General features: G+C 46.1%; 1 protein-coding gene across 4 annotated transcripts in view; it reads right to left on the bottom strand.

The window, feature by feature from the left end:
* Positions 1-24432, bottom strand: part of NCLN (nicalin) — a 43708-nt gene extending 19276 nt beyond the window's left edge. For 2 of the 4 annotated variants that reach the window (XM_081321108.1, XM_081321106.1), the window contains exons 1-5: positions 24067-24432; positions 14326-14516; positions 11025-11169; positions 2983-3077; positions 1352-1432 (exon numbers count right to left, since the gene is read on the bottom strand). In XM_081321108.1, the coding sequence (XP_081177234.1) occupies positions 1352-1432; positions 2983-3077; positions 11025-11169; positions 14326-14516; positions 24067-24253 (699 nt within the window). In that variant the 5' untranslated portion in view covers positions 24254-24432. The remainder of the gene's footprint in view (positions 1-1351; positions 1433-2982; positions 3078-11024; positions 11170-14325; positions 14517-24066) is intronic. The other 2 variants (XM_081321107.1, XM_081321105.1) reach the window with 1 other exon arrangement.
* Positions 24433-25039: the final 607 nt, after the last annotated feature.

Below are 25039 nucleotides of genomic sequence, written 5' to 3' on the forward strand. Positions count from 1 at the left end.
GACCACAATTTACTTATTAAATGTATATATGCTATTCATTTCCTTACAAGGGCCCCTGACCTTCGTTCATTCCGCCGGGACCTGAAGACCTGGCTCTTTGAGCTCTGTGGCCTGGTCTGAGCATATTAATTGGGATTTTAACTGTTTTTAACTGGGGTTTTATTGCAAGGTTTATATAATTCTTTTTAATTGATTTTAAGTTTTGTAATTGTTGTATCTGTTTTTTAAAAACCTTGTGAACCGCCCTGAGTCCTACGGGAGAAGGGTGGTATATAAATTGAATTAATAAATAAATAAAATAAATTTCCTTGATAAGGTGACTCTGAGCAACCTTATGACAGTTTTGCCAAAAAAACCAAAACACCCCATAGTGTTCCAGTTTTCGGCAAAACTGGCCCCCATAGTGAACCACTGGTTCACTTAATATATAAAACAGAGGTGGAAGGGACCTCGGAGGGATGTATCGGAACTTGCCGGCAATGGGGTAGGCGCGGTTTCCTCGTGACGCGTCTGGCAGTTTGACACCCCTGCTTATACGGCATTGCACACCAAAACAACTAGACACAAAGATAATTTTTTCCCCTGTGCCATCACTCTGCTGAACACCTAATTCCCACAGCACTGTCTTAGGTGTAAGGCAGGGGTAGGCAACCCTGGCTCTTTTATGATTCGTGGACTTCAACTCCCAGAATTCCTGAGCCAGCCGTGCTGAGGGGAAAGGGAGAGGTTTCCAAGCTGAGCCATGCTGGCTCAGGAATTCTGGGCATTGAAGTCCACGAGTCGTAAAAGAGCCAAGGTTGCCTACTTCTGCCCTAGGCCAACCTTGGCATCTCTATGATTCTAAGGATATTTACCCGTGTAATAGGGCCGTATTGCTATCCTTCTTCTCCTCATCTGTCTCATCATTCCTAACTGCCTTCTCGTATTGGTATCTTATGATTTGTTGCTTGTTTTATGATTAACGATTTAACCGCGATCTGTGATTAATGATCTATCATTTTGTTGCTTGTATGTGCACTGAGAGCTTGTGCACCAGAGACAAATTCCTTGGGTGTCCAATCCCACTTGGCCAATAAAGAATTCTCTTCTATTTTTTTTTAACCTGTTTTACACACGCTTAAAATGACGAATGGTGTTTTACATGAATGCCAAAGCTTAGCGGCCAGAATCCAAGTTTGGTCTGTTGCATCCAAAATCTGTAAAATGGAAGCTTTTTTTTAAAGTGGAAGGCGTACTGTTCAGAAGACTGGCAGCAACGTAAACAGCAGTTACTACAAACTCAGATCAGTGAGCTGAGCTGCATCGTAATGAAAATGCCTAAAACGTGGAACTTTTGCCAGCAAGTCCTTACCGGTGCAACTCCAAAAGAGTCGTAATGAGCAACCAGTACGATGGTAGGCAGGTCTTCTCCTCCAAGGCCTGTCAGCCGCCCCTTGTAAGGAAAGAGATAAGAGCTGCTGCAAAAATCATTCACACCCGGATTGACTCGAAACTTGTTGAGAAGGGTCTAAATGTGTTTAAAATCCAACACGGGCTCCCTTTCCCGATTCCTTCACATAATATATTCTGCTGGATGAGGCATCAGGTTAGAAAACCAGGAGACTGTGAGTTCCAGTCCCATCTTAGGCGTGAAAGTCGCCTGGATGACCATGGGCCAATCACCAGGAGGCTGGGAGTTCTAGTCCCACCGTAGGCACAAAAAAGATGGCTGGGTGACTTTGGGCCAATCCCCAGGAGTCTAGGAGTTCTAGTTTCGCCTGAGGCATGAAAGATGACTGGGTAACTGTGGGCGGATCCCCAGGAGACGGTGAGTTCTAGTCCCGCCTGAGGCATTAAAGATGACTGGGTAACTGTGGGCGAATCCCCAGGAGACGGTGAGTTCTAGTCCCGCCTGAGGCATGAAAGATGACTGGGTAACTGTGGGCGAATCCCCAGGAGACGGTGAGTTTTAGTCCCGCCTGAGGCATGAAAGATGACTGGGTAACTGTGGGCGAATCCCCAGGAGACGGTGAGTTCTAGTCCCGCCTGAGGCATGAAAGATGACTGGGTAACTGTGGGCGAATCCCCAGGAGACGGTGAGTTCTAGTCCCGCCTGAGGCATGAAAGATGACTAACTGTGGGCAAATCCCAGGAGACGGTGACTTCTAATCCCGCCTGAGGCATGAAAGATGACTGGGTAACTGTGGGAGAATCCCCAGGAGACGGTGAGTTCTAGTCCCGCCTGAGGCTTGAGAGCCAGCTGGATGATCTCGGATAAATCCAATAAGTAAATCAAGATAAATATTAAAAATAAATTAAAATAAGTCAAAAGGGAGCAATAAAACAATGTGAAATAAGATACAGTACAATGCAAAGACGAAGCGGTATTAAGTAAGTTCACCACCTTAACTTACAAAAAAGTAATACAATAAAGGTGGGATTAAAAAAACAACCTAGTAAAACATTTTTAAAAAAAAAAAAAAAAAAACAAAATCCCTCCCCACACTTCTTGTATCTTCCCTAATAAAATCCTTCGCTGTGACCTCCGCTCTGGCAGCTCAACCAGGCAAGGCTGTTCCGAGAAAGCCAGCACTCCCAATGAAAGCTCTAACCCAGGGGTCTTCAAACTTGGCCACTTTAAGACTCGTGGACTTCAATTCCCAGAATTCCTCAGCCAGCCCTAAGTTGAAGTCCACGGGTCTTAAAAGTGGCCCAGTTTGAAGACCCCTGCTCTAACCCGTGCCGCCTACTGTTTTGGCTTCAAAAATGAACCAAAGTCCCTCCTTCCAGCTGCTCCTTAAAATTCAAGTGCCTTGGAAAAATCATGTGCTCAGCACTCCGGCTAATAATGTGCCTTTGAATGATCTTAGCTTAGCAGGGCCCGAGGGCAGAGGCGGGAAGATCCTGGCTTTGCAAACCGCAGGAAAGACCCCAGCCTACAAAAAAAACAACAAAAAAACAAACCACCGTGTCAAAAAAAAAAAAGCCCCCCTCCAAACTCACTTCTATACTGGTGATGAGCCAATCGTTGACGGCTTTGCTCTGAGCTCCGCTGGTCACCATTTGGAAGCCGTTGGCCGTTGCGGTGTGCAGGAGGACTAGGAAGGAAAAAGGGGGTTTAAAAGAAAGGAACGAATACTGGTAGCCCTCAGCTTACAACCGTTCATTCGGTGACCGTTCAAAGTTACAAGGGTAGTGTGGGGGGGGGAAGGAACTTGGGACTGTTTCTCACACTCAGGGCTTTTTTTCTCATAGAACGCTCAGAACGGCGTTCCGGCACCTTTTTTTGCAAAAAAAAAAAACAACAAAAAAAAACCCCAGCTCCCTTATTGGCTTTCCTAAGCCTATTGCAGGGCTAGCAATCTTGGCTCTTTTTTATGACTCATGGACTTGAACTCCCAGAAATCCTGAGCCAGCCATGCTGAGGGGAAAGGGAGAGGTTTCCAAGCTGAGCTATGCTGGCTCAGGAATTCTGGGAGTTGAAGTCCATGAGTCATAAAAGAGCCTGCACTAGAGGAGGACATTAAAATTATTTACAGGATTACTTCTTTAGGAACTAAACTTTTAGAATCTAAAACAGCTAATTTAAAAAAGCCAACAGGAAAGAACCTCACATTTTTCATCTGCTTCTGTCTTTTGGAAGGTAAAATTAACAAAATAATCTATTTCTTATGTTAACATCTCTGCAATGAAATCAAAGGTAACAGGAAAGAAATGAGAAAAATTTTTCTCAATGTAATATGTCTAATTTAGCTGATTCTAGAAAAAAATAGTATCTTTTGTACACTCTTGAAAACTATTTTGAATCTAAACAATTCTTAAGAATGAAATATTCTTAATTTGGACTTTACTTTTACTGTTTGGACTGTTGTGTGTTTTGAAAAATAGATTATTTAGAATCTAGTTATGTTGCACTTCAGTCTTTAAATAATTAACCTAGTATATACATAACAATATATGATGTTTTCCCTGGTGAGCTTAACATCAGTAACATCATTTATTAAAAAGGCTAAAATAATTTCTGGTGGTATTAACTGTATAGTAAAATTTTGGACAAGCAGTGATTATGTTACATATGTGCATAAGCGTAGTCAGTAGCATATGCCTTTTTAAAAATATCAAACATGCAAAGAAACAAAAGTAAGTCCAAAATATCTGTATTACATCCAGAAATGCCAACTTTGCAACCAATATATCTCATCCATAACTATGGCACCCTAAGGATACCTGCATACATGCAAATGTTTCTCTGGGATCAGTAACGCAACAGGGATTGCTTTTTCCTTCCAGTAACATATACCTAAAACCAGTTTATTGCATTTGGCAATTGTACTAAAAAAAATATCTCATTGTCAACCAATATAATTCATTTAATTTGAAATCAAGTGAAAAATTGATTTAAATTATTTTATTAAAACAAATTAATGGCATTTAGCTTATGAGTAGATTTTAGAGGGATATTGTTATTGGTACTTTGTATGTAGTTATGTTAAAGGGGAGTTAAAGCACATTATGAATTTGGTTAATTGTATATTATGCATAATTTTTATTTAGAATATGATTATTATAACTATAATCCTGTATTTAGCTCTGGGAAGTGGGGGGGGAAGTGGGCGGGTTTGGGGTGGGGGGGATTTGGGGATATATTGTAAAATCTTGTTTTTGTAAAACTCTTTAATAAAAAAAAACAAATTAATGGCAATTCTTTTATAAGAAGTTGCCTCAAACAAAATGAGTTTGACATGCCTGCTCTAGATAGTTGAATGCTCCAAAATAAATTCTAGACCAGGCCTGTACATGCAGCCTACTAAGCACCCTTGGACAGGGCACAGACTTTTTTTTTAAGTAATAAAATCACCACCACTGCCCTGAAAGTCATGTTGCCTAGTGCCTCCATGGCTTACCATGACCACGAACTTCAACACTGTAGATGCTCCTCTAGTCACCAAATCGTTGATTAGCCCACCAGCATTCCTTTGCAGACCACAAAGATTTTTAATTTATCAGTGTGGGCCTTTCCCTTCTACAAGTTGCACAGATCTCTTCTAGATTTGCCTCTTGCCTTTCCGAATTAACTCCTTGGTCTGTCATTGAGCAAGAATTGACTTTGTAGGGAAGCATATTATCATTTGATGTATATTTAACGTATGTTCTACCTTTATTTACCAATTATATAATATTTGTATGCAATCCACATGGTGAGGTTTGGGGAAACTTACAATAGAAAAAAATATATTTTTAAAATCTTAAGATTAAAACATCGCCTGACCCGCACTGCCTCCGCTGCCCGCACCACGCAGCCCTGCCATATAGAGTGGGCTCTGCTGCTTCCACAGCACCAGCCGCGGCCGGCTCCAGCCCCGGGGGGGGGGGGGGAGCCCGCTGCCAACACCTTTCGCACCTGTGACTGCAGCAGCGCCCCACCCCCCCCACCCCGCCTCCTGCGCCCGCCAAGATGAGAGTTCCGGCACCTTTTTTTTTTTTTTAGAAAAAAAGCACTGCTCACACTGACAACCGTGGCTGCATCCCCCGTGGTTTGCGAGATCAAAATTTGGACGCTTGGCAACTGGCACGTGTTTATGACGGTTGCAGTGCCCTGGGGTCACCTTTAACCCCTTTGGCGACCTTCCGACAAGCGAAGTCAATGGGGAAGCTGGATCCGCTTAACATCCATGTCCCAAAGGTGCTGCCATGGTTCCGACAGATGAACCTCTTCAAAAGAACTTCGAGGCATCGTTTACCTTAAAGGATCTTTTATTCGAGTAGCATGGCATCGGCACTACATAATCGAAGCCAAAAACTGAATTCCCTCCCCCCCCCTCCGGGCACAAAGTATCAAAGCACAATTCCCTCCTCCAATAATAAATAAGTAAATAAATAATTAACAGTCATCAATCACATTCCCCAATTAGTTTGAAACACGGGCTTTCCCTCCAGCCCAATTCCTTATCATCTCTTATTTCAATAACCTTGGTTCTCACACTAGGTTCAGTATTGTTGTTAAGTTGCAGTCGTGTCCGACCCATCGCGACTCCATGGACCACGTTCCTCCAGGCCTTCCTGTCCTCTACCATCTTCTGGAGTCCTTTTAAGCTCACACCTACTGCTTCAGTGACTCCATCCAGCCACCTCATTCTCTGTCGTCCCCTTCTTCTCTTGCCCTCAACCTTTCCCAGCGTTAGGCTCTTCTCCAGTGAGTCCTTCCTTCTCATTAGGTGGCCAAAGGATTTGAGTTTCAGCTTCACGATCTGGCCTTCTAAAGAGCAGTCAGGGTTGATCTCCTCTAGGACTGACTGGTTTGATCGCCTTGCAGTCCAAGGGACTCGCAGGAGTCTTCTCCAGCACCACAGTTCAAAGGCCTCCATTCTTTGGCGCTCAGCCTTTCTTATGGTCCAGCTTTCGCAGCCATACATTGCAACTGGGAAGACCATAGCCTTGATGTTATGTCTAGCTAAACTCTCATGCCCGTTCCTCCCCCCAGCATCATTTAACTCTAACTCTAAGAGTAAAAGCAAAAAGAAGAAAACGCTTGCCTCTCCACCTGTTGTCAAAGCAAAAAACATCCAATGTTAGCAGCGTTGACATCTGCTTTTTCCAGGAGGCAACCGGACTTCCTTTGTTTTTCTTTGAAGGCGTTTCGCTTCTCATCCAAGAAGCTTCTTCAGCTCTGACTGGGTGGTGGGGAAGGGAAGGATCCAGTCAGAGCTGAAGAAGCTTCTTGGTTGAGAAGCGAAACGTCTTCAGAGAAAAACCAAGAAAGTCTAGTTGCCTCCTGGGGAAAAAAAAAAAGCTTTGGGACAACCAAGGCTTGGAAGACAAGGGAATCTCCGCAGGCCTTAACATCTGTGTTACTAATTTAACAACTGCAGGCCCCCACTTAACAACTATGGCAAGAAAGGTCGTGAAATGGAGCACAACTCACTTGACAACTGTCTCACTCAGCCACAAAGTTTGGGCTCAATTACGGTCGTAAGTCAAGGACCACCTGCACTTGCAATCCAGAAATTGACACTCAAGATTAGGGCAAAGAAAGGAAAACGCCAGAAAACAGAAACCTCTCAGAGGCCTTTAGTTTTAATGAATTGTCTGTTAACTCAACCTGAAACTAACCAGGGATGAGAAACGCAGAGAGCAAATCGGTGTTTTGATTACTCCTAGAACTTGTTTGACATTTAAATAACCACCGCTTGATTCAAACGGGTGTTTGGGTCGTCGGTGCGTAATTTGGGGAGCTGGGTTATTCTGGTTTTAGTTCTAAAACTAAACCGTTAAAAAAGAATTCCTCGGTATGGTAAAGAGTCAAATGGGCAAGGAAGGAATTGCTCTCAGTGATCAGATGAGGAAAAAGGATCAGAGAATGGAATGGAATGGAATCTTTATTGAGAATAGAATAGAATAGAATAGAATAGAATAGAATAGAATAGAATAGAATAGAATAGAATAGAATAGAATAGAATAGAATAGAATAGAATAGAATAGAATAGAATAGAATAGAATAGAATAGAATCTTTATTGAGAATAGAATAGAATAGAATAGAATAGAATAGAATAGAATAGAATAGAATAGAATAGAATAGAATCTTTATTGAGAATAGAATAGAATAGAATAGAATAGAATAGAATAGAATAGAATAGAATAGAATAGAATAGAATAGAATAGAATAGAATAGAATAGAACAGAATAGAATAGAAGCTGGAAGGGACCTTGGAGGTCTTCTAGTCCAGCCCCCTGCTCAAGCAGAAGAACTATGCCATCTCAAACAGGTGAATATCCAGTCTCTTATTGAAAATCTCCAGTGATGGAGCACCCATGATTTCTGGTGGCAAGCTGTTCCACTGGTTGATTGTCCTCACTGTCAGGAAGTTTCTCCTTAGATCCAGGTTGCTTCTCTCCTTGATGTTTCCAACCATTGTTTCTCGTCTTTCCCTCTGGTGCTTTGGTGAACAACCTGGCCCCCTCTGCCTTGTGGCAGCCCCCCAGTTACTGGAACACTGCTATCATATCTCCCCTATTTCTTCTTTTCTTTAGACTGGCCAAACCCAAGCTCCGTAGCCGGTTCTTCGTATGTTTTAGCCTCCAGGCCTTGGATCATCTTAGTTGCTCTTCTCTGAATTTTTTCCAGACTTTCAACATCTTTTCTGTGATAAGGTGATCAAAATTGGCTGCCGTATTCCAGGTGTGGTCTTACTAAGGCTTTATAAAGTGGTACCAATACTTTGCGTGATCTTGATTCTATGCCTCTTGTTTATAGACACATTGTTTGAGCAAGTAAGAATTTGTAGCCCTGAGTCTTGGCATATGCTGGCTCTGTGACCTGAAATAAAAGAGCTGGATTGAAACCAGACTTGGCAAAGGGTGTATTTAGGGATCTACTGGATGTAAACAGTGGGCACAATCTATTGCCAGGAAAGATGATCTGGCATCCCGAATCACATATTGCATTTTGCAGCTGCCCTGCTGACCTCCAGCAGAATTTCTTTATAATACAGGTCACCCTCAACGTTACGACCACAACTGGGCCCGAAATGTATATATTGCCAAGTGAGAAATTTGTTAAGTGAGTTTGGCCCCATTTTACGACATTTGTTAAGCGAATCACTGCAGTCGTTCAATGAGTAACATGGCTGCTCAATGAATCTCGACTTTGCTTGTCGGAAACTCACAAAAGGGGATCACGTGACTCAGAGACCTTGCAACCGTCGTAGGTGAGGGTCAGTTTTCAAGCCTCCAAAGGTAAAATCAGGCGACCGTGGGGATGCTACAACGGTCGTAAGTGTGGAAAATGGCTGTTAGGCCACTTTTTTTCCAGCCCCGTTGTTAACTTTGAATGGTCGCTAACGAAACTGTGGTAAATTGAGGACTGCTTGCATTTGTTCCCATCTGAAACCCTAACTAGCCACTCAGCAGAGTTCCATGGAAAATTCAGTACAATGGCAACAGAGCAATTAATTTAGCTCACAACGTCTCCACTCTTGTCCCCGGCCATGAGGGTTTCTGTGTTCACAGCCATTAAAAGATTAGGCACACTGACCTATCCTGTACCATGAGCCCACTGGGTTAGCTTTGAGGCTGCACAGGAAAGAGGTCAGAAAAAGGCTACTTGGTCAGAATATTTTCAAACTGTCTCCCATACAATAAGTAGACAGACATTTGAAGAAGTCTGCGCCAGGTTTTTGTTTTTTTTCAATCACGGCAACCCTAAAATAAATGGACTTCAGCTCCCAGTATTCCCCAATTAGCCTTTGTGGACTTCCACTCCCAAAATTCCCCAGCCAGCATCCCCCAACGGCGTTCTGGGAGCGGAAGCCCAGACATGTTAATAGGGGAATTCTGGGAGTGGAAGTCCACCAAGTGCTAATAAGGGGAATATTGGGAGAGTGGAAATCCACAAATGTTGGCTGGGGAATTCTGGGAGTTAAACTCCACACATCTTAAAAGTTGCCGACTGATCTATGCCATCTGCCTGGTTTCTGTTTTTAAGATATAAGGCACGAAATCAACTGAACAAGCGTACTTATGCTTGGTGCCCGTAACCATGCTTGAGAACAAGTAATGTTTCCGATTTGATGATTTAATGCGCTATTTTTTCCGTCAACATATATATCCCGTTCATTAACTACATAATTATGTGGCTAATGTAGATAAAGTAATAATAATGATGATGATGTTGGAAGGGACCTTGGAGGTCATCTAGTCCAACCCCCTGCTCAGGCAGGAAACCCTATACCGTTTCAGGCAAATGGCTGTCCAGTCTCTTCTTAAAAACCTCCAGTGTTGGAGCATTCACAACTTCTGGAGGCAGGTTGTTCCACTGATTAATTGTTCTCACTGTCAGGAAGTTTCTCCTGAGTTCTAGGTTGCTTCTCTCCTGGATGGGTTTCCATCCGTTGCTTCTTGTCCTGCCTTCAGGTGCTTTGGGGAATAGCTTGACTCCCTCTTCTTTGGGGCAGACCCTGAGATACTGGAAGACCGCTGTCATGTCCCCCCTCGTCCTTCTCTTCATTAAACTAGACATACCCAATTGCTTCTCTCCTTGATTAGTTTCCATCTAGTTACGCTGCTCAGATTTACTCGAAAGTGAGAGGGGGGGGGGAATATAAATTTAATAATAAACACTATCCCAATGGAGGTACAATAAAAGTGCCCAGGGAAGAATCAATGACAAGGAATTCTGTATCAAACGGACGAGTTACAATTCCTAACACTATATGGAAACAGGTGAGAAAATTTTTTTTTCTCTTCTAAAAAGTGTAGAATTGTAGCTCCACGCAGCAAGGAGTCCCCTGATTCAGAACTGTCGTATGCTGACATCAAGAGCTTCTACTTGCGTTGCAAACGCTTCAGCTATGAGCTCCTGCAGTCCTCGGCTTATCACTTACAACTGTGGCGGACTCCAGAATTATGACCGTAAATCACGCCGGCCGTTAAGCGGCTCACCTCGTGACCTTGCCCAATTTTGCAAGCTTTTTTTGCGACGGGCATTTTCCGCGATGGGCATTTTTCACCAGAAAATGGAAGCAAATGCCAGTTTGGGGCAAACCCCCCCCACGTCCTAAATTGGGACTGCAAATGGATGTAAATTTAGGCTGGGTTGCCCGGCAGGCCAAATGCAACCCCCTGACCACAAGGTGAAGGTTGGTCGTCGGAACTTAGAATCTGGGTTGTAAGTAGCCCTGGCAAAGTCCGTTGTCATTTCAAACGGTCACGAAGCCACCAGTCGTAAGTCGAAGACTATCTATAATATTCCACGCAAGTCAACAGGAAGCCTATTCATTTTTAATTTTTTTTGCAAAAAGGGCAGAAACGTAGAAAACCTACGGCAGAAAAAGACCTAGCGGTCCACTCAGTCTGCCCTTTTGAGTTTATCTGATTTGGGTTTCAGTTTTAGTTTTTCATTCACGTATTGTTTTTAAATTATTAACTTTATTTTTTTTATTTTTTGTCTGAGGATGGTCCTGAGCGGAAAAGCCACCAAGCCAATAGATTTTTCGGAGAGGTCCATAACCGGGAGTGGCCATCCTGGGAAACTTCGCGAAATACCGACCTTCGGCAGCCGAAGCCGAGCCTTGCGATGCAGAAGCTGTCTGGGTCTGCTCATAGATGGACAGAAGCTCATCGTCTTCCTTGGCAAAGTAGACGGGGACGATGGTCTCCATGGCCAACATCTCCGGCTCAATGTCCATGAATTGCTTCGGGCGAGAAGAACAGGGAGTCAGTATCGGCACTGCAAAGAAGGGGACGGCTGATCATCGTATGGTGGAGTTGGAAGGAAGTGGTGCTGGCCGGGGAATTCTGGGAGTTCATCTCAGGGGGGGGGCATTATAAAGTGGCCAGGCTTGAGAAACAGGGCACTACGCCACCTCCAACCAATGACAATCCAGCCCGTCTGAAAGCTTGGATATAAAATATATAAAAATATAAAAATATTTATATGTTACTTATATGTAAGGGTGTAGGTCAGGGGTAGGTGACCTGGGCTCTTTTATTTATTATTTATTTATTTATTAATTGATTTTATATACCGCCCTATTCCCGAAGGACTCAGGGCGGTTTACAGGGCGAATTAAACAATACAAATAAATACAGTTAAAATAGAATTAAATTAAGACTAGCCCACGATTAAAACAAATTTAAATTTAAAATTTAAAGTTAAATTAAAACCCCCTCAGTCCAGGCCAGAAAGATCAAATAACCAAGTTTTCAGGTCCTGGCGAAACGAGCGAAGGTCTGGGGCAGTTCGAAGTTCTACCGGCAGTTCATTCCATAGGGCAGGCGTGCCCGCAGAGAACGCCCTCCCCCTTGGAATCACCCGCCGGTTCCAAAGGGCGGGCGCACTCACACCCACCGGCAATCTCTTAACCGGAGGAACCCTAAGGAGGCCCTCTCTGTGGGAGCGCACAGGACGATGGGAGGCTGATGCTGGCAGCAGGTGCTCCCTGAGATAATCCGGACCCATGCCATTTAGGGCTTTATAGGTCATCACCAGCACCTTGAATCTCACCCGGAGGGCAACTGGAAGCCAATGCAGCTCGCGGAGAAGAGGTGTTACATGAGAGTATCGGGAAACTCCCATTACTACTCGCGCGGCTGCATTCTGCACCAGCCTGAAGACTCCAAGTGGTCTTCAACTCCCAGAATTCCTGAGCCAGCATGGCTCAGCTTGGAAACCTCTCCCTTTCCCCTCAGCACGGCTGGCTCCCCCTGACGATAATGCACCCCAAAACCCATAACCACGCTGAAAATTCTGGGTGTGCACCCCAAAACAATCCAGGTCCAAAAGTCACCCCACACATACCTGTCACAACATCCCTCTTGTTCTGGTTTAAAGGGCCCATCACGTAAAATAAGTCTAAAATTTCCCAAATCTTGGTAAATTACCCCCAATTGATCTAATCTGAAGGAATTTGTAAAGTTTTTATTTTACTAAACTGGTTGTCTCTCTTGTGCTTCAACTCTGGGGGAAGAATGGGTCATAAAGTTAGTAACGACCACAGCTTTAAATGAGGAACCTTGCTTGCCGTTACAGATAGTCCTCAACTTACAGCCATTCATTAAGTGACCGTTGAAAGTTACGGCACTGGAAAAAAGCGACTTACGACCTTGTCTTGCACGTACGGCCTCTGCAGCGTCCCAATGTTCAAAATTGGGCGCTTGGCTACCGGTGTGTGTTTGCGACGTTGGCGGGATCACCTGATCGCCTTTTGCAACCTTCCCTGGTTGCTCCCGACCGGGTTAGTGAGGGAATGTCAGATTTGCTTCATGACCGCAGGATTCACTTCGTCACTGCAGCGATTCACTTAACGACCGTGGCCAAAAGTTGTAAAATCGGGCGTGACACACTTCACAACAGTGAACCTTTTCCTTAGCAAAGGAAATTCTGGTTCCCAGTTGTGATCGTGTTACGGTGATGAAAACCAGCCTGGCTCAAATATCAGGCAGAGGGGTCTCTGCCTGATATCAGGGTCTTGTCCGAACAAAAGTCGAGCAGGGGCTGGCTTTACACATGGCAGAAGGCAACAGCACAGGAGGGTGTTCCGACAGATGAAACTCTTCAAAAGAACTTCGAGGCATTGTTTGCCTTGAAGCAGAGATGCAAAATACGCAGTTCATGGAGCTTAAATAACTATCTATACTTTTGCGTTTTGCAGTTGTTGAAGATCTAGATCAGGGGTAGGCAACCTCGGCTCTTTTATCACTCATGGACTTCAACTCCCAGAATTCCTGAGCCGGCTGGCTCAGGAATTCTGGGAGTTGAAGTCCATGAGTCATAAAAGAGCCGAGGTTGCCTACCCCTGATCTAGTGTTCTGTACCAGCCTGCTACCGGCCCTGCAGAAAAAGCAGGGACAACCCCTTTACAACCGGCAAGAGGCTGGAATTACGCCTGCCAAATTTATAGCTACAAAAACAAACAAGACACAAACCAAGAAACAGGAGCTTTAAGAAACATGAACCATCCCAGCGGTTGCCTTCAGCAAACCAGCCCTCCCAGACATTCCCCTTATATAGAGTTCAGGGCGTGGCTTCTCACTGCCTCCTTCCGAGAAGCCCCACTGCCTTCCTCTGTTTACTCCTAATTGACTGCCTCCTGCGTCGGGCGTCCTTGAACAGGGCCAGCTGTGGGTCATCTTCATCCACACTGTCAGGCTCACACAGCTGGGTCTCCGTGGTGACCAAGTGGGAGGGGCCTGGCTGAGGGCTATCATCAGCAAGATCTTCAACCCCCTCAGCAAGGTCTTCAATACCCCCCTCCTCCTCTGAGTCGTCTGACCCAACTGCCGAACCCACAGGCTGACCCTGAATCACACCACCTAGATATTCTTCCCTGTAGTTCCTGTTGCCCTCCCATTCTGGAAGTGACTAGGGCAGGGCTTTTCAACCTTTTCACAGATTGTACGGTTTGCCTTAAAGGATCTTTTATTCGAGTAGCATAACATTGGCACCACATAATCAAATTCAAAAACTGAATTTCCCCTCCGCTGGGCACTTAGTATCCAAGCACAATTCCCTCCTCCGATTAACAGTCATCAATCACATTCCCCAATTAGCTTGAAGCACGTGCTTCCTCTCCAGCTCATCAATGCTTTATCAGCTCTGGGATCAGTAACCTTGATTCTCACGCTACGTTTAGTGTTGTTAGGTCTAGCTGGACTCTCATTCTAACTCTAAAAGCGAAAGGGCAAAGATGGCGACATTTCCATCTGTTGTCAGTCCAAAAACATCCGATGTGAGCAGCGTTGAGAGCAGAGTCCTCTGGGTCTTGCTCGAACAAAAGACGCAGAGGCTGGCTTTACACACACCGCAGGAGGGAACCAGCGTTCCCCCTTGCTCAGAAAAGGAGACTTACCCGGATAACATCCTGAGGCACCGACGCCATGTTGTGCGGCAGGATGATCACCACAGCGCCGGCTGACTGGCGGAGCGCTTTCTGATACTGTTCGTAGGAGAAGTCCATCAGCCGCATCATCACACAGCGGCGGCTTAGCACATCTGCCTCTACGGTCCGCGCCTCGGTGTTTAACACAGCGTTCCGGGTGCCTGGGAAAAGCAGAGGAGAGGCTTCAGCGATTCGGGAGCTTGGATCCACAGAAAGGGGCGGCTTGGACCAGAAAAACCGAAGCTCTTGGGCAGGGGCAGGCAATTAATTTTCCAAAGGGGGGGGCGTCACACGAGAAATTGGGACTAATAAATAATAATATTGGAAGGGACCTTGGAGGTCATCTAGTCCAACCCCGTGTTCAGGCAGGAAACCATTTCAGACAAATGGATGTCCAGTCTCTTCTTAAAAACCTCCAGCGTTGGAGCATTCACCACTTCTGGAGGCAGGTTGTTCCACTGGTTTGTTGTTCTCACTGTCAGGAAGTTTCTCCTTAGTTCTAGGTTGCTTCTCTCCTTGACTAGTTTCCATCTATTGCTTCTTGTCCTGCTTTCAGGTGCTTTGGAGAATAGCTTGACTCCCTCTTCTTTGGGGCAGCCCCTGAGATATTGGAAGACTGCTATCCTGTCACCCCTCGTCCTTCTCTTCATTAAATTACTAGACAGAACCAATTCCAGCAACCGTTCCTTATATGTTTTAACCTCCAGTCCCCCGATCATCTTTGTTGCTCTTCTCTGCACCCTTTCTAGAGTCTCAACATCTTTTTTACATGGTGGATGTAAAAACTGGATGCCGGATTCCAAGTGTGGCCTTCCCAAGTAAAGTGGTATTAACACTTCACGTGATCTTGATTCTCTCCCTCTGTCAATGCAGCCTAGCACTGTGTTGGCTTTTTTGGCAGCTGCAGCACACGGCTGGCTCCTATTTAAGTGATGGTCCACTAGGACTCCGAGATCCCTCTCACAGTTGCTACTGTTGAGCAAGGTACCACCTATACCAGGGGTAGGCAACCACAGCTCTTTTATGACTCATGGACTTCAACTCCCAGAGTTCCTGAGTCAGCTATGCTGACTGCAAGATCCCTCTCACAGTTACTACGATTGAGCAAGGTACCAGCTGCTCTATACTGTTGTGGAGGGCTGAACCAATCATTGCAAAGGGTTGTGGGCATGAGTGCATGCGTATGTGCAAATTGACCAAAAAAATCCCTCCTCCCCAAGAAAAGGTCTTCAAAAGAAAAGCAATCCATGTGGGCCGGGCGGGGACAGCCAAAGGACCAGATGTCATACAGGGGCCATAAAATGCTTGCGTGCTCTGGGGGGGGAAAAACCTTACTGTAACTGATATAATTGTTCCCCATTTTGCGGGATTTGCAAACGTGGGTAGAACTGGATTTTTCAATTATCCCAGTTTGTCAGGGGCCTATGTTAAGCAATCCGTGGAGGGGGCCTCACAGCCACGTTAAAAGTGCTTTCCTCCAGTCTTGGAAGTGCAGGGAAGGCATGCAGCGATACTAGGGTGTAATGGTGAGGTGGGAGACAGAAGACCCACCGGCAGAAATTTGAGACTGAAGGAGGAGGGGTGAGAGAAAAGCATTCCAGAAGGGACCCACCCTACTTTTCCAGAAGGTACAGGCAGTCCTCGACTTACGACGGTTCCTTTCTGCGAGCGTTCCAAGTTACAACGGCACAGAAAAATGTGACCTGCGACCATTTTGTCACTGTTACGGCCTTTGCAGGCTCCCCAGGGTCACGTGATCAAAATTCAGACGCTGGGCAGCTGGTTCATATTTATGACCCTTGTTGGGATCATGGGAATCCCCCTTTTGAGACCTTCTGACAAGCAAAGTCGACGGGGAAGCCAGATTCACTTAACAACGGTGACAAGGAAAATCGTAAAAAAAAAAATGGGGCAAAGCTCGCTTAACAAACGTTTCGCTTAAGGACAGAAATTTCGGGCTCCATTGTGGTCGCAAGCCAAGGACTACCTGCAAAAGTAAGGGGCAGGAAGATTAATTTCTGACTTACAAGATTCTGCTAATGTAACTTTACAATAGAGGTAGTCCTCGATTTACAGCCATTCATTCGGTGACCATTCAAAATTACAAAGGCACAGAAAAGTGACTTAGGACCGGTCCTCGCACTTACAACCGTTGCAGCATGTGATTAAAATTCGGGCCCTCGGCAACTGGCATGTATTTATGACAGTTACACTGTCCCAGGATTATGTGATCCCCATTGGCAACTTTCCCAGCCTGCTTCCAAAAAGCAAAGTTAATGGGGAAAAGCAGATTCACTTAACAACTACAGTAATTTACTCAAACAAAGGTTGTAAAATGAGGTGCAACGAACTTATCAACAGCCTGGCTTGGAAATTTTGGACTCAACGGCGGTTGTAAGTCCAGGACGACCTATAGAGAGACAGCTCATATTCACTGTCACATTTCTTGTCTGGAACGCCTTGAAGGGCTAATATAGACCTTGTCCTCACTGCTGTGTCTTCATTTTTCTCCAGTTTTAAAATCAGAAAGTGGTTTAGAATAGAATAGAACTGGAAGGGACCTCAGAGGCCATTGAGGCCTTTGAACTATGGTGCTGGAGAAGACTCCTGTGAGTTCCTTAGACTGCAAGGCGATCAAACCGGTCAGTCCTAGAGGAGATCAACCCTGACTGCTCTTTAGAAGGCCAGATCCTGAAGCTAAAACTCAAATCCTTTGGCCACCTAAGGAGAAGGAAGGACTTACTGGAGAAGAGCCTAACGCTGGGAAAGATGGAGGGCAATAGAAGAAGGGGACGACAGAGAACGAGGTGGCTGGATGGAGTCACTGAAGCAGTAGGCGTGAGCTTAAAGGGACTCCAGAAGATGGTAGAGGAACGTTGTCCATGGGGTCGCGATGGGTCGCACACGACTTCGCAACTAATAACAACAAGAGAGCTGGAAGGGACCTTAGAGGTCTTCTAATCCAGCCCCCTGCTCAAGCAGGAGAACCTATACCATCTCGGACAAGTGACAGTCCAATCTCTTCTTAAAAACCTCCAGTGATGGGGCATCCACGATTTCTAGTGGCAAGCTGTTCCACTGGTTGATTGTCCTCACTGTCAGGAAGTTTCTCCTTAATTACAGGTTGCTTCTCTCTTTGATCAGTTTCCAACCCGTTGTTTCTCGTCCTTCTCTCTAGTGCTTTGGAGAATAATGCTCTTCTCTGAATTTTTTTCCAAAGTGGTACCTTCTTTTGTCCTATCATATGCCACCAATCTGCAGGAAAATTGCATAATTCTTCTCATCATGGGGCTGACAGTGTTCTAATATCTGAAGGGCTGCCACAAAGAAGAAGAGGCAGTCGAGCTCTTCTCCAAAGCGCCTGAAGGCAGGACAAGAAGCAACAGAAACTAATCAAGGAGAGAAGCAACCTAGAACCAAGGAGAAATTTCCTGACAGTGAGAACAATTAACCAGTGGAACAACCTGCCTCCAGAGGTGGTGAATGCTCCAACACTGGAGGTTTTTAAGAAGAGATTAGACAACCATTTGTTTGAAATGGCATGGAAGGTTGGACTAGATGACCTCCAAGGTCCCTCTTATTCCTTATGACCTATCTTATAACCTTATTCCTATCAGCCAAGACATACATGAGTGTTTTGAAGGATGCTTTAAAAGAGACCCCAACTATCAGCGGATATGAAGTAACTATTTCAGAATTGCTCTGTTCTGAACAGTGCTAAAACGGTGTTGAAGAACTAACACAAACTGGCTGAAACACACAGAACAGCAGAGCTGGGAAGTGAACTAGGAAAAATAATCAGGTGAGGTGGTGGAAGACATACCTAATAAATTTCAGTGCAGAAAAACTAAAGGCTCCTTTTGAAAAGGGAGGGGGAATGAGAACTAGAAAGCACAGCGCTGACAAGGTATATAAACATATAAGAAACAGTTGCTGGGATTGGGTATAGCCAGTTTAATGAAGAGAAGGACGAGGGGGGACAGGATAGCACTGTTTTAATATCTCAGGGGCTGCCCCAAAGAAGAGGGAGTCAAGCTGTTCTCCAAAGCGCCTGAAGGCAGGACAAGAAGCAACGGATGGAAATTAACCAAGGAGAGAAGCAACCTGGAATTAAGGAGAAACTTCCTGGCAGTGAGAACAACTAACCAGTGGAACTACCTGCCTCCAGAAGCTGTGAATGCTCCAACACTGGAGGTTTTTAAGAAGAGACTGGACAGCCATTTGTCTGAAATGGTGTAGGGTTTCCTGCCTGAGCAGGGGGTTGGACTAGAAGACCTCCACAGTCCCTTCCAACTCGATTATTATAAATTAGGCGTGGTATGTCTGTGTGTTTAACTGTTTATAGTGTTCTTCTGCGTTGCAACATATACATTATCTCCTTTTCCCTTCGGAGTCGAAACTATTAGAGGGAGGAGCTCATTAACGGATTTTAATTGGGGAGGAGGAGATCTTTAGAGATTTCCCACATTTATTACAGCAACTGAGAGAGGCAGTGAGAACGGCACTTTTTCTTCCACTAGGTTAGATATATTACAGCTGTTACTTTCAATTTGTCCAGTTTATTAACAGCCAGGCACACAGATGGAAAGTGTGCTAGTTTTTTTTTTTAAGCCTTCCCTTCCCCTGCCCCCCCCAAAAAAATGGGGATATGGCACTTTGGAGGTAGATAACACCCTGCCTCTTTCCTGTGCGCACTTTGCTCCCTCTCTCTGCATTCTGGTTAGTTGTAGTTTAATTGAAATTTAAATTTATGAGCCTTGTTGTTTTAGTGTTTTATAATGCATTTAATTGAATGCCTGTAAGCCAAGGAGAGATGGAGTGGTATGCAAGTTTAATAAATGCCAGGTGTTTGTTTTTCCAAACAGCAGTATATTTGTGTTAATAACAAACCAGCCTTAACATAAAAAATGCAATTCAGAAAGGGCCAGAATTTCTGATCTTTCTCCTCCTAGGAGACCAAAAGCTTGTAAGCTAAGCTTGTAAGCCGCCCTGAGTCTTCAGAGAAGGGCGGGATATAAATGGAAATAAAATAAATAAATAAATAAATAAAAGGGCAGAGAGTGCGTGGCCAAGAGATTAGAAAGTGTGACAGATGCCCACACCAATTTGAAATGTCCAGTAGGAACTGTGCAGATTCCACTCCAGAATATGTAACAAATAGTCCCGGACTTAACCACCACAATTTGAGCCCAAAATGTCTGTTGTTAAGCCAGACATTTGTTAAGTGAGTTGTGCCTCATTTTACGACATTTCTTGCCATGGTTGCTAAGTGAATCCCTGAAAGTTGTTAAGTCAGCAACAAGATTGTTAAGTGAATCTGGCTTTTTCTGTTGACTGCTTCTCAGAAAGTGGCAAAAGGGGATCGATCCCCTGATCCCGGGACACTGCAACGGTTGTAAATATGATTGCGTGACCGTGGGGGAATGCTGCGATGGTCATAAGTGTGAAAAATGGCTCCCAAGTCACTTTTCCAGTGCCGTTGCAACTTTGAATGGTCACTAAATGAACTGTTGTAAGTCGAGGACCACCTGTGTTACCAAGACTGTCGGTGAAATATTGTGGATGTGTCTCTGCGGGACAACCTATAAGAAAAGTGAGGAAACATTTGCTTTTAAATTACTACAGTTACGCAAGCCACCTCCGTGCTGGGCTGGGTCGGAGATTAAGGCTGTGTTACGATGGCCTAGCCCAGGGGTAGGCAACCTTGGCTCTTTTATGACTTGTGGACTTCAACTCCCAGAATTCCTGAGCCAGCATGGCTCAGCTTGGAAACCTCTCCCTTTTCCCTCAGCATAGCTGGCTGAGGAATTCTGGGAGTTGAAGTCCACAAGTCATAAAAGAGCCAAGGTTGCCTAACCCTGGCCTAGCCTTTAATAACAGGCAGTAAACTCACAGGCAGAGATAAAGACCGGCTCTGGGCAATTATTATAAGAAACTGTTTTCTACCATTGAAATGTGTTTGAATATTAGTAGCTCAGGATGGTAGTTGAGCTGTTGATTTCATCTCCAAGCTTGGCGATTTGGCTGCCAACGTTTCGTCCCCAACTACCTGTTTTCTACCAGTTTGGAAACTTCTTAATACATACATGTAATTCTCGACTTACTAGTAGAGGCTCAGCAACCGTTCAGTGTTACGACAGAACACCCCCCACCCCCCCAAGCACTCATAAACACTGGACAGCCATTTGTCTGAAATGGTATAGGGTTTCCTGCCTGAGCAGGGGGTTGGACCAGATGACCTCCAAGGTCCCTTCCAACTTTATCATTATTATTATTATAACCCACACTTGAAGTTCCAATAGGTGCCAGCTCCCTTGTGGTCACATGACCACATTTTGGGACTCAGCAACCACCCTGTACTTACAGCCATTTGCAGCATCCCTTAAATCGCACAATCAAAAATTGACAACATTTTGGCTGGAAACCAGTGTTTACTGCCGGTTTCCAGCAAAACAACAAAAACCATGCATGACAAACAGTGGATTTACTTATAGCCGCGGTGTCCGCTGAATAACCACTGCAAAAAAAATAATAATTGTAAAATCGGACATGGTCGCGTGGTGGCCCACTTAATGACCGGCACGACTTACAACTGTAATTTCAAGCTCAGTTACTTTGTAAATCGAGGACCACCTATAAGGACAGGGACATTACAGAAAGCCTGCAGAAGGGAATACTTGAGGACACAACACGCAACAATTGTAGTTTGTGTTCGGCCGCCTTTGTCTTCCCCATGCAATGCTGCAAGGGCGTTGAATTACATCATGCATAATGCACTATTGCCCCACCACACCGCTCAAGTAGAGCTATTTCTTAATATCTGAAAACTTTCTCAGGCTTGCTGTCTCTCACCACAGTAAGAAAGAGTTTTGGAACTAATTACTCTGCTGTTTTTGCTTTAATATTAGGTAGCTTTTTACACTTACAGGCAATCCTCTATTTACAACCATTTGTTCAGCAGCCATTAACAGGGCACTGGAAAAAGTGATTTATGACCGTTTTTCACACCTTCGACCTTTGCAGCATCCCCACGGTCACGTGATCACTTTTTTTTGCAACCTTCTGACAAGCAGTCAACGGGAAAGCCAGATTCACTTAACAACTACGTTCGCTTAACAACCGCTAACATAACAACTCCAGTGATTCAGTTAAAAACCGTGGCACGAAAGGTCATAAAACGGGGCAAAACTCATTTCAGGGTCTTGCTCAGCGACAGAAAATGTGGGTTCACTTGTGGTTGCTAAGTAGAGGACTGCCTGCATTTTATGCCCATTTTATTTTGCCACAAATCTATGGGGTGGGCTAGGAGTCAATCAGTCAATCGATCGATCAATCAATCAATCTTTACAACACAGGCCAGGATTACTTAGTCCTTTTCCATCCCTGACTCATCCCGAAAGAGCAAGCATTCTGTAAATAAGAGAAATGCTTCACAAAATTATAGATGGGGGGGGGGGAATAAAAGATTCCTATAGAAGTGCAGAGACACAGAAGTTCCCATAAAGAAAGAAGTTTCAATAAAAGAGAAAATCCAGGTTCTATGGTAGCTTCCCAGGGCACCTGGATTCCTTAAAGGGGTCTGGAGAGATGGCTTCCACACACAGAACCCTCACACGCCAAATTTCCCCCAACTGACAATCTTGCTTAAGGTGTCAAAGAGAGGGTCCCTTGACCAAAAGGCGCCTTCTGCATTGCTAAGATTGAATACTGGCGTTGTCACTCAGGCTGAATTAAGTAGGGCCTTTGTCCAGACTTTGGAGAAATTCCAGCCAAGGGCTGGACTGGACCCAGCCAAATAGACCTAGATGAGCTAAACAGCTGCGTCATGCTTGCCCCTCCCTTTCCTTCCCAGAAGGATCCTTGGCAGACCCTCACCCATAAAGGAGATTATTTGTAACTCGAGGCTTAAACCAGAGTCCTTGTGGTGATCTTTGAGCTGGGTTGTTTTCTTGCAGAGGTTTTATTACCCATATTAGAGAAATTCCATCGTGTTGACTCGGTCATGAAATGTCTGCCTTCTATTAGCCTTAAGGAGGAGGGCTGAGGGGGCCCTCAGCTTGTTTTCTTGTAGACATTTCATTACCCTACTAGGTAACATTATCAGTGCTAGAAGGGAGTGAGAATGGAGGAAGAGGAGGAGGAGGACTGTGGGCTATCTGTGCTCTCTGAGCTTGTTTTCTTGCAGACATTTCATGACCCAAACTAGACAACATCATCAGTGCTAGAAAGGTGGGGATTTGGTGGAGGGGAGGAGGACTGTGGGGTGCTTGTTGCTCTCTGAGCTTGCAGATGTTTCTTTGCCCAAACTGGGTAACATCATCAGCCATTAGTACATAAAATGAGAGCAAGCCCTACTCCTTTACTAGCACTGATGACGTCCCCTAGGTCGGTAACGAAACGTCCGCAAGAAAACCACCAAGCTCAGAGAGCATCAAGGAGCCCACAGCCCCACTCCTCCTCTCTGCAAACCCCACTCCCTTCAAGCACTGATGACGTCCCCTAGGTCGGTAACGAAACGTCCGCAAGGAAGCCACCAAGCTCAAGAGAGCACCAGGGACTCCACCGTCACTGTCCTCCTCCACTCGCTTCCAGCACTGCTGATGTTACTTAGCATGGCAACGAAATGTCTGGAAGAAAACCACCACGCTCCTGAGAGCGCCAAGGACCCCCGCAGTCATCGTTGCCCTCCTCCTCAACCCTCTCCCCTTGCTCCTCCTTCCATTTCCCACTTCTTCCTCTTTCCAATCCACTCCACGAAACCACCACACTCCTTTTCTAGTGCTGCCGGTGACGTTACCTAGGCTCAGGGGTCAGCAGCCTGAAACAGTGAAAGAGCCACTCGGAACCGGTTCCCTCACAAAAGGAAAAACTGGGAGCTGCAAAAAATGCGTCCGCATGCGCGCACATGCGCAGAACAGGGTTTGACTGAAGAGTGGAGCCAAGCCGAAATATGCACCTACCCTGCATATTTGAATTGATTGGTTGAACTTTTTTAGTCCCACTTTTTTTTTTTGTTTTTTGGACTGCACATGGCAGAGGACCGGGAGCCGCAGGAGACGGCTGAAAGAGCCGCATGCGGCTCCGGAGCTGCGGGTTGCAGACCTGTGCCTAGGCTGGTAACGAAAGGTCTGGAAGAAAACCACCACGCTCCTGAGAGCACCCAGGGCCCTTCAGGCCCTCTCGCCCACCAGGCGGCCTGTCCAGGGATGGGGGGGGGGCTGCTGCTGCCCCCCCATTAAGCTCTTGGGGGCTGCTTTTAGAGTTCAGGGCCATTTGCCCCCCAAGGAGAGACCTTCTGGAAGGCCTTGGGTGTGTGTGTGTGTGTGTGTGTGTGTGTGTGTGTGTCTGTCTGTCTGTCTGTCTCAAAATGAGGGGGTGCCCACGAATCAGTTGCTCGTCCCCCCACCCACTTTTCATGGCAGCAAAGGCCAAGCTGGGGAGGGGGCAACGAGGGGGTCTTTATGGCAAGGCTTCTCGCAGACTGGCTCTCCACCAGACCCCGCGCTTCTCGGGGCCCAGAGCCACTTCTTCGCCCCCCCCCCTTACTACCACCACTCACACACACACACACATACGGGCCGGACTCCAGCTCCCATCGTCCCCAGCCCTGCTGACCTCGGAGGGGACGGCGGATGGGAGCTGGAGTCCGGCGCCTGAAGAGGACAGGGGGGGGTCTTTTCCCCACCCACCCACTCCGCCTCCCTCACTGACCGTAGGGCTGTCCCCCGAGCTCGTACTGCTGCATGCGGTAGACGGTGAACTCGTGGGCGGCCGAGGCCGGCGGCGGGCCCAGCAGCAGGAGCAGGACGGCGGGCAGCACCAGCAGGAAGCTGAGCGGCAGGCACGAGGCCTTCAGCAGCACCGAGCCCAGCACCTCCTCGCCGGCCTCCTCCAGCATGACGGCGGCGGCTCCCGAGCGCTAAGCTAAAGGGACGAGGAGAAACGCCTCAGCCGGAGAAGGGGGGCGCGGAGCACGCCGGGAAGTGGAGTCCGCCGGACTGGCGCCTTCCAGGCCCTCTGGGGGAAAGCGCGGTCACGTGCCCCGCTCGACCGCCTGCCGCTCCGCCGCGAGGCACGCTGGGAAAGAGAGGCTTTTCGTCTTCTTCTTCTTCTGAGGCGGCCTTCCTTCGCCTTTCGAAGGGGGTTTTCTGCGTTAACTCTCGAGGGAGGGGGTGTCGATGGAAATGCCTCCCTCAGCTCCAGAGGCGCGGGGGTGTGTGTGGAAAGAGAGAGCAAGCGAACGAGCGTTTGAGGCATGCTGGGAAATGGAGTCTTTCTCCGCCTATTAGCCTGAGTCTTTTCGCCGTCCGAGCTCTTTGAGACATGCGCACAGTCTCGCGGCGTGGGCTACGCGCAGGGCAGGCCGGGTAAATAGACGGCATTTTTTTTTCTCCCCCCCCCCCCCGTTGCTCAGTGCGCAAGGCACGATGGGAAATTGGAACTCTCCTACCTTAAAGCAGCGTTCTTGATCTGTCAATGGGGTCGCGCAAAGCTTGCTGGGAAGCTTCTCTCGCGTTGATGGGTGGGGAAAAAAAAGACCGTAGAGATATTTTAAACGTGCGTACATACAACTGCTTTATTTGCAGCTCTTTGTTTCCAGTATGCGCTTATATTGCAAGCTTCTGGAAATATTTCGTCCATAATGGTGTCTGCAATGCAAGGCAGAAAATAAAGCGATGAGAAT

This window comes from Vipera berus (assembly GCF_964194415.1).
Source record: "Vipera berus genome assembly, chromosome: 1".
NCBI lineage: Eukaryota > Metazoa > Chordata > Lepidosauria > Squamata > Viperidae > Vipera > Vipera berus.